Source organism: Glandiceps talaboti, chromosome 22 (assembly GCF_964340395.1).
Source record: "Glandiceps talaboti chromosome 22, keGlaTala1.1, whole genome shotgun sequence".
Taxonomy (NCBI): domain Eukaryota; kingdom Metazoa; phylum Hemichordata; class Enteropneusta; family Spengelidae; genus Glandiceps; species Glandiceps talaboti.
This window is the reverse complement of record NC_135570.1, coordinates 7,075,322-7,088,196: the sequence shown is the minus strand read 5'-3', so window position 1 is coordinate 7,088,196 and position 12,875 is coordinate 7,075,322. Positions and strand designations below refer to the sequence as shown.

General features: G+C 37.6%; 1 protein-coding gene across 1 annotated transcript in view; it reads right to left on the bottom strand.

Moving 5' to 3' along the window:
- Positions 1-1,903: 1,903 nt before the first annotated feature.
- Positions 1,904-12,875, bottom strand: part of LOC144452480 (cadherin-related family member 1-like) — a 12,875-nt gene continuing 1,903 nt past the window's right edge. The window contains exons 4-15 of the mRNA XM_078143577.1: positions 12,665-12,852; positions 12,206-12,271; positions 10,728-10,814; positions 9,808-9,837; positions 8,467-8,580; positions 7,467-7,695; positions 6,501-6,634; positions 5,436-5,627; positions 4,689-4,856; positions 3,382-3,543; positions 2,416-2,621; positions 1,904-1,922 (exon numbers count right to left, since the gene is read on the bottom strand). Of these exons, the coding sequence (XP_077999703.1) occupies positions 1,904-1,922; positions 2,416-2,621; positions 3,382-3,543; positions 4,689-4,856; positions 5,436-5,627; positions 6,501-6,634; positions 7,467-7,695; positions 8,467-8,580; positions 9,808-9,837; positions 10,728-10,814; positions 12,206-12,271; positions 12,665-12,852 (1,595 nt within the window). The remainder of the gene's footprint in view (positions 1,923-2,415; positions 2,622-3,381; positions 3,544-4,688; positions 4,857-5,435; positions 5,628-6,500; positions 6,635-7,466; positions 7,696-8,466; positions 8,581-9,807; positions 9,838-10,727; positions 10,815-12,205; positions 12,272-12,664; positions 12,853-12,875) is intronic.

The window sequence follows — 12,875 nt, the reverse complement described above, 5'->3', positions numbered from 1 at the left end:
ATTCGTGCTTTCTTTGCGGCTGGCAGTGGTTGGTTTGTGCGGTATCGTTGTAGGTTTTTTGCGAGGGCTTTCAGGTTTGGGTTGAATAGTGTACACTGTTCGATAAACTTTCTTGAATGTTTCGTGTCTTCTAGGAATTCTTCTATGGATTGTGCTGACATTTCATGGGTTATTGGTGTGTCCGATATGTCAGACATGATGGATTCATTGTCATTGTCATTGTCGTCTATTTCATTGGTGGTTGTTTCATGTGGACTTGCAGTTGAGCTGTCTTGAGTTGATGAATCAACGGGGGTGGTGTTGAGAGGCGAGTATGATGGTTCTTGGCTGTTTTCGTTGTTCATATTTTGATGAGAGTTTTTCTTTGATGTTCCGGGATCTGAAAGTTCCGAGAGCCCAGACAATTCGAACGACGGTGTTGGTTCAGGAGACGTTGGTTGGGAAGGGAGGGTGAAGTCCAGATTGGGAGTAGGAGGAAAGGGTGAAGGAGGGGTTCGTACCCTCTCTTCGACGTCATTGATGTGTGTATCGTTGTTGGGAGTTACGGTTTCTTTTCCTTGGTTAACGGTCGGATCTGTGGTTTCCTTGTGTCTTTGATTGTTGATTTGTTCTTGAATGGAGGTATACGGTATAAACCAATGATCTTCATTTTCTGTGTTATCGGTATTTTCGTGAGTATCTGACTGGTTGTGTTGATCAATAATGTTGTTGTTTTGGGTTTCGTTTGTAGCGGTATTTACCAATAGTTCGTTGACAGTGGGTTGCAGGTTGGTCGTTGGTTCAGCTGTGGTATTCATTGGTTGATCGGTATTGTTGGTATGTGTGTTATTGTTATTTACAACCTGTTGATTATCTTCGTTGGTAATGGCGGTTGAATTGTCCGTGTTTTCATTTTCAGTTTGTACTTGTTTGCAGTTTCGTTGAAGGTGTCCTTTCTGTTTGCATTTAAAGCAACGCATTTCATCGGTAGACAGGTATACTTTGTAATTTCTATCTTCATATTGGACGTTTGTAGATCCATTTACAGTGCCATTCAGGTCGCTATCCAGTAGTATAAATGCTTGTCGTCGGAAAGATTTGACGTGCTTCAGATTTTCACTTTTACATCCCAGTGGAATAGTTTTCACTGTACTCACGAGTTTGCCAAATCTTGATAGTTCGTGTTCGATGATTTCATTTGGAATAAAGGGTGGTATTCCGGATACTATTACTTTTGTTGCTGGTTTTACTAGTGGTTCGACGTAGACTGAGAATCCATTTATTTCTAGGCCTTTGATACATATGGTTTCAACCCAGGTAACGGAGTTGAAGAATACGAGTACTGACCCATGTGCTCTTGACGCTGACGTTATATTTTCGGGTCCTGTAGTTGTAGCCATTGCTTGTAGGTAGGTTTCGACGGTTACTCCATCTAGTGATTCACACTTTATGCCATGTTTTCTGGTCGGAGTAGGAGTTGGCGATGGTTGGCTACCGTGGGTACGGGCGGCCATATTGTCACTATTCGCCACTCACGGGCACCGGGATCGAAATCCGCGGTTATCTCTTCAATCCACTGAAGAACGTTGATTTAAGACAAACGAAAGTGTTCCAATAACTAATATAAAGGTTTCTATGGCACAATTTCAAACTTGTTGTAGCGTAGGACGACGGAAATGACTATTTACACGGAGCGTCTATTTTACACAGCTTCCAATATGGAGTCATCATCATCATCATCATCATCATCATCATCATCATCATCATCATCATAAATTAAAATAAATGTTCTCATAACTTCAGTATACATGGTGTTCTTTCACTCAACTACCTATCCACTCATCATTAATCAGTAAATAACCGTTTGCTGACTAGACTGTGCACTCACTTACACGTATGCCATTACTGTGATCTAACTCCTCTATCATGCCCTGTCACTCGTACTTGCAATAAAAAAATGAATAACAAAAAAACCAGGCAATTTTTGCTTGATATCTAACTTCAGCTGACCAATAATCAAATTTACTGTAAGCATTACGTTATCTGCAGTGTAATCATTTAGCAAACTGACCAATATGATAGCATGTAATTTAGAAAAAAAAGTTACCTACCGTTGCGTTGTATACGAATGCGCCAACAATAGCGCCCTCACTGATACTTGCCGTAAAAGGAAGATTTATAAACACAGGGGGTTTGTTACCGACTCTGACGACTTTTATGTAAACTTCTGTCATATTGGATCTGCAAATATTTTGATATTACAAACATTTAGACATTGATAATATATTTAACAGTAAAGGCATGCTGACAATGAAAATACTTTAAAAACAAAATTATTTGACACTAAAGTTATTCTGACTGCAAATATCACACTAATATGATAACCTGTGACAAACCTGTGATTGAACTTTGTGAGTACTTGGTGATGGTACTTACCGTGTATTGTAGAGACCCATATCTGTTGCCATGACAAACACAGTGTAGCTGTCGATCAAATCAGCGTTTAATTTTTCGTAGTAAGTAGCATATAAATCTCCAGTTGCCCAATCAATTGTAAATATCTCCGTACCATTGTCTGTAGCAGACCATATACTAAATACTACCTCACCAGCTGGTCCCGAATCTTCGTCGGATGCGTTAATCTGTGGGTTTTATATCGATTAATAGTTACTACAACAACTCATAGACTCTCTCCAGCGTCTATGAACAACCTCACTGTATTCAATGCTATTATTCCCCCCCCCCACATCAACATACACATACACGCGCTCTCTCTCTCTCTCTCTCTCTCTCTCTCTCTCTCTCTCTCTCTCTCTCTCTCTCTCTCTCTCTCTCTCTCTCTCTCTCTCTCTCTCATTTACATGTATAACCATACACATTCGTACATTCGTAGTCAATCGGTATGACAATTAGCCATCTAGTTACTGTCATTTTCAAGGTAGTGTTCACTGATTTTGTTTGATACAACCAGATATCAATGAGAACTACACATTCTACACGCCCGCATGTTTGCGTCTATTTGCAGTATGTCTAGATGGTCTATGTTGATTTAGACAAATATCGCAAGAAATTGTACGCTTGCTGTTTTGAAGTGTAGAATGTCCAGATTCTGTACAGTTTCTTATTGGTTTCTGCATGGCTATAACTAGTCCAGCTGCTAGACCTTCGTGTTTCTTTCTGATACGACAAGCGTCCGAAGTTCGTCTTGCTGCAATGCAGGGCGTTTAGCACCTGTCACATCAGAGGAAAGACCGACGGGCTAGCATCTAGCATAGACTAAGTTATCAAACAGAGCCAGTGAACACTAACATGAAATGTCCAGTATTCAGTTTCCTTATTTGTTTTTCACATTTTCAATAAGACGTGAATCTATAACTAACACTGAATTTATTTGTATCTTACCTTTATGAGGAACGTTTCCTCAGTTATGTCTTCGTATACTTCTGTTATGTATGGTTCGTCTAAAAATACTGGCGAGTTGTCATTTATATCAATGATAGTGATATTAACAATGGAACTGTTACTTCTAAATCGTTCTTCAGTCCTCGTTTCTACAGCATACACCTGTGCATAACAGAATTATGATTTACATTTGGAAACCCGAGAGCTGTCAGACTTTGTGAGCTGTATTGTTAGTGTGCCCTCTACTGGCGATTGTTTGCCAGTCCTGTTTCATTCTACGGGAACTACGCACTTATCGTACGTAAGATTCGCCTCATCTTTTTTTACTTTTCACCTCCATTATGTCGGACGAAGAAGTACAGCTTTTTTACCTTGGTTCGGAGCCTACACCGAAGATAAAACTGCCCAGTGACAGGTGGGAAAACCTCTAGTCTGACAGCGCCCTGACAACTAATACAAGCAATGACAGCCGAGGCCGCCGGGGACGTCAGAATCGTGTCGCGCGCAGACGACAGTGAAAATGGAAGTTCCACTACCTCCAGTCAAATTGAGCAATACTGCGAATGAAAATGACTCTAACACCTCAGACATCAACTTGTTGAAACGAGAAAAGTGTCAGTTGTAGGCAGAGCTAAGGTAATTGAATGAAATGAAATGAAAGTTCTCGAGACTTACGGAGTTCCGAATGCAGAACGGCAAAGTTTGACTTGGCGTGCTGGACGAGATTAACGTACTACAGTGTATTACTTCCGGTGCGCACAAACCGGGAACATTTTCACTTCCTACTTTCATAACGATGGTACAATTAGGTATAACACAAGTATAGTTGTCGAACATGATTATTTATCACTTATTTAAAAGAAAAATATCTCTTTATTATATCTCATAATAGCTAGAAGTTGAGAGTATGACATTATGACATACTGTGTGTAGTATACGTTTAGACTTTGATCTAGTTATAGCTAATATGTACATGACGTTGTGACAGTCGTGATCTTTGTCCCATTATATATGATAATCATCCACATCTCAGACTTTTTTTTCAATTTTCAAATTTACAGAATTTATCATGTTTTTAAAAAAAAAATCTTTTAATGACTGAGCTTTTCTAGTGTTTCCCTATATAACAGGCAAAATACACCTGTTAGATACAGCGAGTAAATCATCTTAGTACAGTAAACTTCACTGCATGTGTTCATAAATTTGATATTTCCAAGTATCCAACACACTTGTTCCAGCACACCACTTTACAATACCTATAATTCACATTCATGTGAACAAAAATGAAATCAGAAAATTGCACTTACTTCTATCTTGATAGTGTCTGGTAGTGACTCTGCATCCAACATGGCTGGATCGTTTACCCGGATAGAACTGATAGCTGTATTAGGCGTCACTGACATGGGCTCGTCAACTGAGAATATACCTTCATAGGAGTCCGATCCAAGAACAAATATGAAGACGGCATTTTCTCCCTGATTGGCATTTTAAAAGTGAGAAAATATTTTATTATATTGGATAATATGGATACCCTCTCCGTGTCTGTCTCTCCCTGTCTGTCTCCGTCTCTGTATGGTTGTCTGTCTCTGTCTCAGAGTATGTCTCTTTGTCTCTGTTTGTATCTGTCTCTGTCTGTCTGTCTGTCTGTCTGTCTGTCTGTCTGTCTGTCTGTCTGTCTGTCTGCCTGTCTGTCTGTCTGTCTGTCTGTCTGTCAGCCAGCGTGTTTGTGTACGTCTCTCTCTCTCTCTCTCTCTCTCTCTCTCTCTCTCTCTCTCTCTCTCTCTCTCTCTCTCTCTCTCTCTCTCTCTCTCTCTCTCTCTCTCCTCCCTCCCACACACTTGCATAATATTATATAGTCATATTTATAAGTCGTTGAAGCTCATACTTTCTCACTAGCATAAATGTCCACTACTTGCATATGTTCTTGTATAAGGATGACGTCACGTCAGTGTTGCCTGAGTCCATCCAGAGCATTTCAAAATTAGATAAATATTAAACAATACAGGATACATTATACATATCATTATTCTTCAGGTTTGCAAATTGAAAATTACCTCATCAAAGTCGGTTGCCATGACGTCACACACAATAGTCTCCTTAGGAGAATGTTCAGTCACCTGCCCGTAATATACAGGTTCACTCATGATTGGTGGATTATCGTTGACATCTAGTACAGTGACAATTAACGTAGTGTGCGCATGTCTGTAGGCGTAGAGGAGGTATCCACGAGTGTCATCCTGAGCTGCCTGTGAAGAACGACAAAAGTAAGTAAAGAGTTAAGAAATCATTAATGAGTTACATACACACATGCACACACAGAGGAATAAACGTCAAGTGTCTGACGTTTATTCCTCTGTGTGTGCATGTGTGTATGTATGTATGTATGTATGTATGTATGTATGTATGTATGTATGTATGTATGTATGTATGTATGTATGTATGTATGTATGTATGTATGTATGCATGTATGTATGTATGTATGTGTGTGTGTGTATGTATGTATGTATGTATGTATGTATGTATGTATGTGTGTGTGTGTGTGTGTGTGTGTGTGTATGTATGTATGTATGTAATACATGCATAGTATACATATGTATTATTATATGTGTATGTCTGTCACTTAAGGTGTTAGATTTCGTTATCACAGTATGAAATATCAAGGTTAGAAGGATGACGTCACCGTCAATTTCTACTCTAATATATAGAGTAGAAATGGTTGAAAAGAAAAATAACTTTAAATTCCGTATTCTCATCAACCATCAACCATCAACCATCAAAGTTAAATTGAAGTCCATGGTTCAATCGAAGACGAACACAAAAAACTGTAACAATGTGTTACTTTCTTGTCATTCATGATGGCAAGATAATAACGAAGGCAATTCTTACTACAATTTAGATACGTTATAGACTACCCAAGGACTGCTCTATCATAAACTGAGGAGATGTCTCAATTCACGTTATTTAACTAGTACTACGTTGCCCTGCAGTGTTTTTTTTGTTATTCTCCACCTAAGTGATGTAGGAGAAGAGTCTACAAAGGATAAACATATCGTAGAGTGAAGTGCAGTGAATAAAACACATCTACCCTCTTCCTGCATCATAACAATATTATACTGTACCCGCAGGGCCACAGTGATCTCTCCATTCTTCAGTGATTCACGGTCAAGTTCTTTTATCACTGTTATGTCGGCTGTAATGTTATCAATACTAAAGTTTCCGAATTCAAAAATGTCATCGTATTGCCTCTCAGGATCTGTGAAATGAGAAAGACAGAGTTTTGGGCAACATCGAAAGTGATTCAGAGATTTGAATAAATCATTCATACATGTCTATATATGGGAGTCATATTTGAGTTCAAGCTGTGAGTCATTTTTTGATATAAATACCGAGAGGGCCTCTCCAAAACTATATAATATAAAACTGCAAGGTGCAATACCGTACACTTTAACAAAAATCATAATTGATAACTTGAAGCAACAAATGACAAAAGCTGTGGAGATTATCACACTCGTTCGTTCATGCATTAATTAGTATACCCTCTTTCTCCCTTGTTAGTGCATGTTTGAGTTTGTCCAATGTGATAATCACCCAGTAAATATGAAATAAGGCAAATTTTCGTGGAAACTGGTCCCTGCTAAATATGAGATTAATTAAGAGTGTTTTGATTTAGATAAGAGGAGAAGAATAGACAAGGTGTCTTTATTTAGTCAATAAAGAGAGAATTATATGCAGCTGAAAAAGAGAAAAGAAGCCAGGGAAAGAAGGAACAACAGTTTTATGTCACCACAAAAATCAATGAGTCAATTGATCAATATCACTCAAAATAAGTATTATTTCACCACAAAAATTAATCATTCAATCGATCGATCAATCATTCAACCAAATAATCAATCGATCAATCGATCAATCAATCAATCAATCAATCAATCAATCAATCAATCAATCAATCAATCAATCAATCAATCAATCAATCAATCAATCAATCAATCAATCAATCAATCAATCAATCAATCAAGCAATCAAGCAATCAATCGATCGATCAAGCAATCAATCAATTACAGGCTTGCTGCACCCTGTGTCCATACCTGCAAAACTATAGTAAACTGGTTGTGCAATTCCAGTATCTTGGTCGTAGGCTTCAAGTGTGGGATTGATTGACAGTAGTACATCAGCCTGGTTTTCATACACTTCTGTATTGTATCTAACTGAAGTAAAGATTGGGGTACAATCATCTCCATCCAGGATATTTACATGTAGTTGTGTAGTAGAGTTCCGAACCTCTCGTCCCCATGTTGGTACTGGATTTTGTGTATCCTGAAAAACAGTAATGATTTTTTTGTTGGTAACCCCTATTTAATGGTATGTTGATAATTTTACCGTCTGTCTGTCTGTCTGTCTGTCTGTCTGTCTGTCTGTCTGTCTGTCTGTCTGTCTGTCTTCCTTTCTCTGTCTCTCTCTCCCTCTCTCTGTCTCTCTCCCTCTGATCTCTCTCTCCCGCTGATCTCTCTCTCTCTCTCTCTAAGCAATGAAAGTTATTTAATGGTATGTTGATAATTTTACCGTCTGTCTGTCTGTCTGTCTGTCTGTCTGTCTGTCTGTCTGTCTGTCTGTCTGTCTGTCTGTCTGTCTGTCTGTCTGTCTGCCTGTCTGCCTGTCTGTCTGTCTGTGTCACCATGTTCTATCAAATTTCACACGAACCTTGGTATACATTCTCGTCATTAATTATTAGAACTGAGCAGTCTTTGAGCGATGTCTGTGAAAAGTTATTAGAATATTTGCATGGCATAAACTGTGTTCGGTAGGTCGATTTAGTGGTAAATCGCTCCTTGTAAAATGGAATTATAATTCATTCTCTCAATTGTGGCAATTATCTTAACAATCCGTACAGGCACGTATCTTATGGAGGCATTCAAATCAAATCTGGTCATGTCCTCTTTTCTTTAATTTGAGTGTTTGTTTGGGACATGAATAATCATCTAGCAGATAGAGAGACAATAGATAAGCTTATGTCGTTTTAAGCCATGCTGTGATTATTCAGAGTGGTTATTAGTAATGTAGTTTCAAATCATGACAAGAATAACTTACATCAACCATGAGTGTTAGATTGAAGAAGTCATCTATTTCATAGTCAACATTTTCAGCCAGTAAGATATCAGGAGTATTAACGCTTGGAACTTCGAAATGATTGGATCCATAGCCCTGTGGGGAGAATTAAATGTATTTTGAAGAATTATACACCGGGCATACTCGTGTGTTATGTACTTTTTGATGTTATTCTCCAATATTTTTCTTCGTTCAGCGAAGGAAAATACGAGTGACCTAAAGAGCTTTTGTCAGACGAGTTGTAACAACCCTTATGTCATGAGTATTTTCCGGCTGAATGAAGAAAAAATATTGGAGAATAACATAATTATACCAGCACCAGTAATATCAAAGAAAAATCGGGAAAAGTAATGGCAATTTTGAAGTTTTGACTCATATTTTGGGCACAGCACAACCAGTGACGTAGCTACTCATTGTCGTACCATACGCATGTTGTCTTGACGTAGAACGACCAGAGTATATATTCCATATTTTTAGTTCAACTTGGCTCATGCATGGTATAATGTCAATTGAAATTGGATGAGAATGACCAGTTCATTATTCCGAACAAGAACAAATATTTAAATAAAGAGGGTTCTTTTTTTAACTATCGCACTTGTCACACATGATTCGTACAAATGTAGCCCTTCTAACAACACCCGACCCAATGTGTCAACTTTCGTCAAGACAAGTACGTTAGCTTTCTATAGACGCAATAGCGAAAATGACAATAATATGTATTGATTGTAACTATACCTTGATTAAACGAACAATAACATTTTCGTAAGTTGTAATCTACAATTGTGGGTTATGACATGAGTTGTGAATTCGCCAGTCAGCAGTGATTATTTTAGTAATAGTACATTTACAAAGACGAATGAAAATTACACTTTCACGCCAGATGCACAGAGACACGGGCACGCACGCACGCACGCACACACACACACACACACACACACACACACACACACACACACACACACACAGTTACACACACATACATACATACATACATACATACATACATACATACATACATACATACATACATACATACACACATACACACATACACACATACACACATACATACATACATACATACATACATGCATACATATACACACAAACAAACAAGCAAACAAACAAACACAAACACAAACAAACAAACAAACAAGCAAACAGCGTACAAACGAATATGGCTCGGCAGTATTTGAACATGATCCTCAGGTGTGCTCCACCATCCGTCAACAATTAAAATAACAGTAAACATTCAAGTGTACTCACTTCGAGTAAATAATAATGGAAATTATTATCCGTGCAATCCTGGTCGTCAGCACTTACGGTATACACAATAACACCGACAGCAGAAAACTGTAGGTTGAAAATGTTAAGAATGTAAAAAAACTAAGCTTCGATTTATGAAAATCACATTAGGTTCTTAAAAAGTTATGCTTATTCCACTCCACAACATTATTCACAATGTTTTACCCAACTGTTGCTATTGTACTCCTTCGAGACCCACTTCTCCCCTAACATTACAACTGACAATAGGGAACTTACAAACCCGCCATATTGAATGTTGCATCATGGGAAATATAATATTGTAAACAATGTTGATACATTGTTTGCAACCACAAATAATCAATTCATAGTTACCCTGACCATTGTGGGAGGTTAATTTTATCAGTACCTCCAAATTAGGTATTACAATAACCACAGATAATCCCAGTCCTTTACGTCTGAGCATGCTCAGTCTGGATTGCAAGTTCCATATTGATTTGATGCGGTTGATTTGCACCGATTTGATTGATATGTTCTGATAGTACAGTACCTAACCCTAACACTAATCCCAACCCTAACCCTTATCGATGTAGAATCGGGGGCAGCAGTGGATACTCCAAAATCACAAAACAATGCAAAGTTAGACATCAAAATGAGCCAAAGTAATGTGTAACTTCAAGTCACATCACATATCGATGCAGTCCCTTTCTACCGTTAACTCGTTTATGTATGTATGTATGTATGTATGTATGTATGTATGTATGTATGTATGTATGTATGTATGTATGTATGTATGTATGTATGTATGTATGTATGTATGTATGTATGTATGTATGTATGTATGTATGTATGTATGTATGTATGTATGTATGTATGTATGTATGTATGTATGTATGTATGTATGTATGTATGTATGTATACTAGCTATTTAGGCTAACGATGCCGACAAAAATTGTTCAATTGAAAGAAAATAACTTTACCTCGCTTAAGTCCGTTTGGTATGGTGTCCCAACAAATTCTGGATCAAAGTCGTTTGTATCGTACACTTTAAGTTCCAGTAATAACATCTGATTATTAAATGAATATGACATGTAAACATTATTGTTAGGCCTAGTAAAACAAATTGTGTGGTTCCGATTACACTCAATTTTAGTATAGATGGGGTAGGTAGATTTTTTTATTTTATTATATTTTTTCATGTTTGAGTGTCTAGTTTAGGTTTTCCATTGTTTTCCAAATGGTCTCTGTGTTATTTATTTCTTTTTATCAGATGTACAGCCATTACAGATTGGAAGAACAGTTTTATATTGTCTTTTTAAGTAGATGGCAGTTTCCCAATTCACTATTTCTGGTGACACTTCACAATTTTCGCGATTTTATTATTTTTTCTCAAATAAGTAAAAAAAGTTTAGGGTCTGCAGTGACAATATAGGTGGGGTCGGGTAACCGGAACCAAACAACTTTTTTCTAGGCCTATAGTACAAATTTCAAACTTGATAAATGCAAGTAGATTTATTTACGTCATAGCTAGGTGGTAAGGAAGATTTTACATCGAGTAGGTGTAATCTCATTGAGATATTTTGGCAATGTCATTACATGCTGTTGTCTTTTTACGTATGTAATCCTGTTTTTGTACTTTGAGGTGATACATCTGTTATCACCGTTGTTGAAAGATGTCTGTCGTCAGAACGTCGTTTTTGTCAGAAGTTGACAATTAAAACTGCCTTTGAACGTACCCGCAAATCTTCTCCTTATCATAATATATTATTCTCGTACATATACATTTAACCACACAGCAGGATGCAATCCGTAAGAAAGTGGATACTTATAGCATCCACCCAAGTTGATTGACAATGTTACTGACCTATCAGTAACCAGACTATTAGCATCCACCCAAGTTGATTGACACTCACTGACCTATCAGTAACCAGTATTAGCATCCACCCAAGTTGATTGACACTGTCAATGACCTATCAGTAACCAGTATTAGCATCTACCTACGTTGATTGACAATATCACTGACCTATCAGTAACCAGAAACAAAATAAGTCTGTAAGTCATATACTTAATAGCCACCAGTCTAATATTCAGTACAGCCATGGGTAGTGTTTGTATTTGAGCAAACTGCCCCCTGATGTGTGATGTAACCATGTGTATCAGTGACCGAATTTATGTTCTGTGTGATAAGGAGAAGTTTCTGAGTACCTTTAAAGCTTCGTTTATTGTCCACTAATGAAATAACTTTCGCCGTATCACAGACATCTTGAAATAACGGTGCTAATAGTTCTAGAGGCATAACGTTCACAATATGTCAACTATCGTAATCTTATTATTATTTATTATTTCATATTTATCATTATTATCTTGATTAATCAATCAAGTATTTCGAAATGTATTTGTTGACTACGCATGAAAACGGCAGTTTTGTGTGAATCAGCACAAACGATCATGTACTCACCGTTTTACCGCCCGTATACGTTTCCGTACAGGTAATTTCTATGGTGAAATCATCACGACAGGCAGCCTGTTTTAGAAATATAGAAACAAATAATATTATTTTTTTCTCTCGAAATTTTTAGACAAGTCATAAACAGTGGAAGGGACTTAACGTACCATGTCAGAAATTAGTCAGGAAGTGTATGTACACTATTACAAGTCGAAACTACAGTCAAGCTACTAGTCTTGGTCGTCAATTTCATCATAGGCTCAGTTTGGAAATATTCGGAAGTGCGAATATCATACTGATGTAGGATGTACTGACGAAGCTCAGTAAGGTATTAAATGTAAGCTCAGACCACTAAGGAAAAGTGGTCTGAGAGGTAAGGTAGTAAGCGGTGTTACTTCTGTAGGTGGAGTTTGGTGAAATCTTTCACACTCGACTGATTGTGTATTTAAATGTATATGATTAATGACTCACTGTTTCGTTTTCTAAGTCATAAGTCCTTCCCCATGTTACATGGTTGTCTACAATAGTGTACAAGCCATCACAATCTATGCTACTGCTAGTTGGAGGTTCAGGACCACTGTATTCACCACATGCAGTGATCTCAAAGTCGACGGTGTTACCTACTTCACCAGCTACATCCATTGTGTAGATAATGGTTTCTGAGAAAAGTGGACGATTTGGT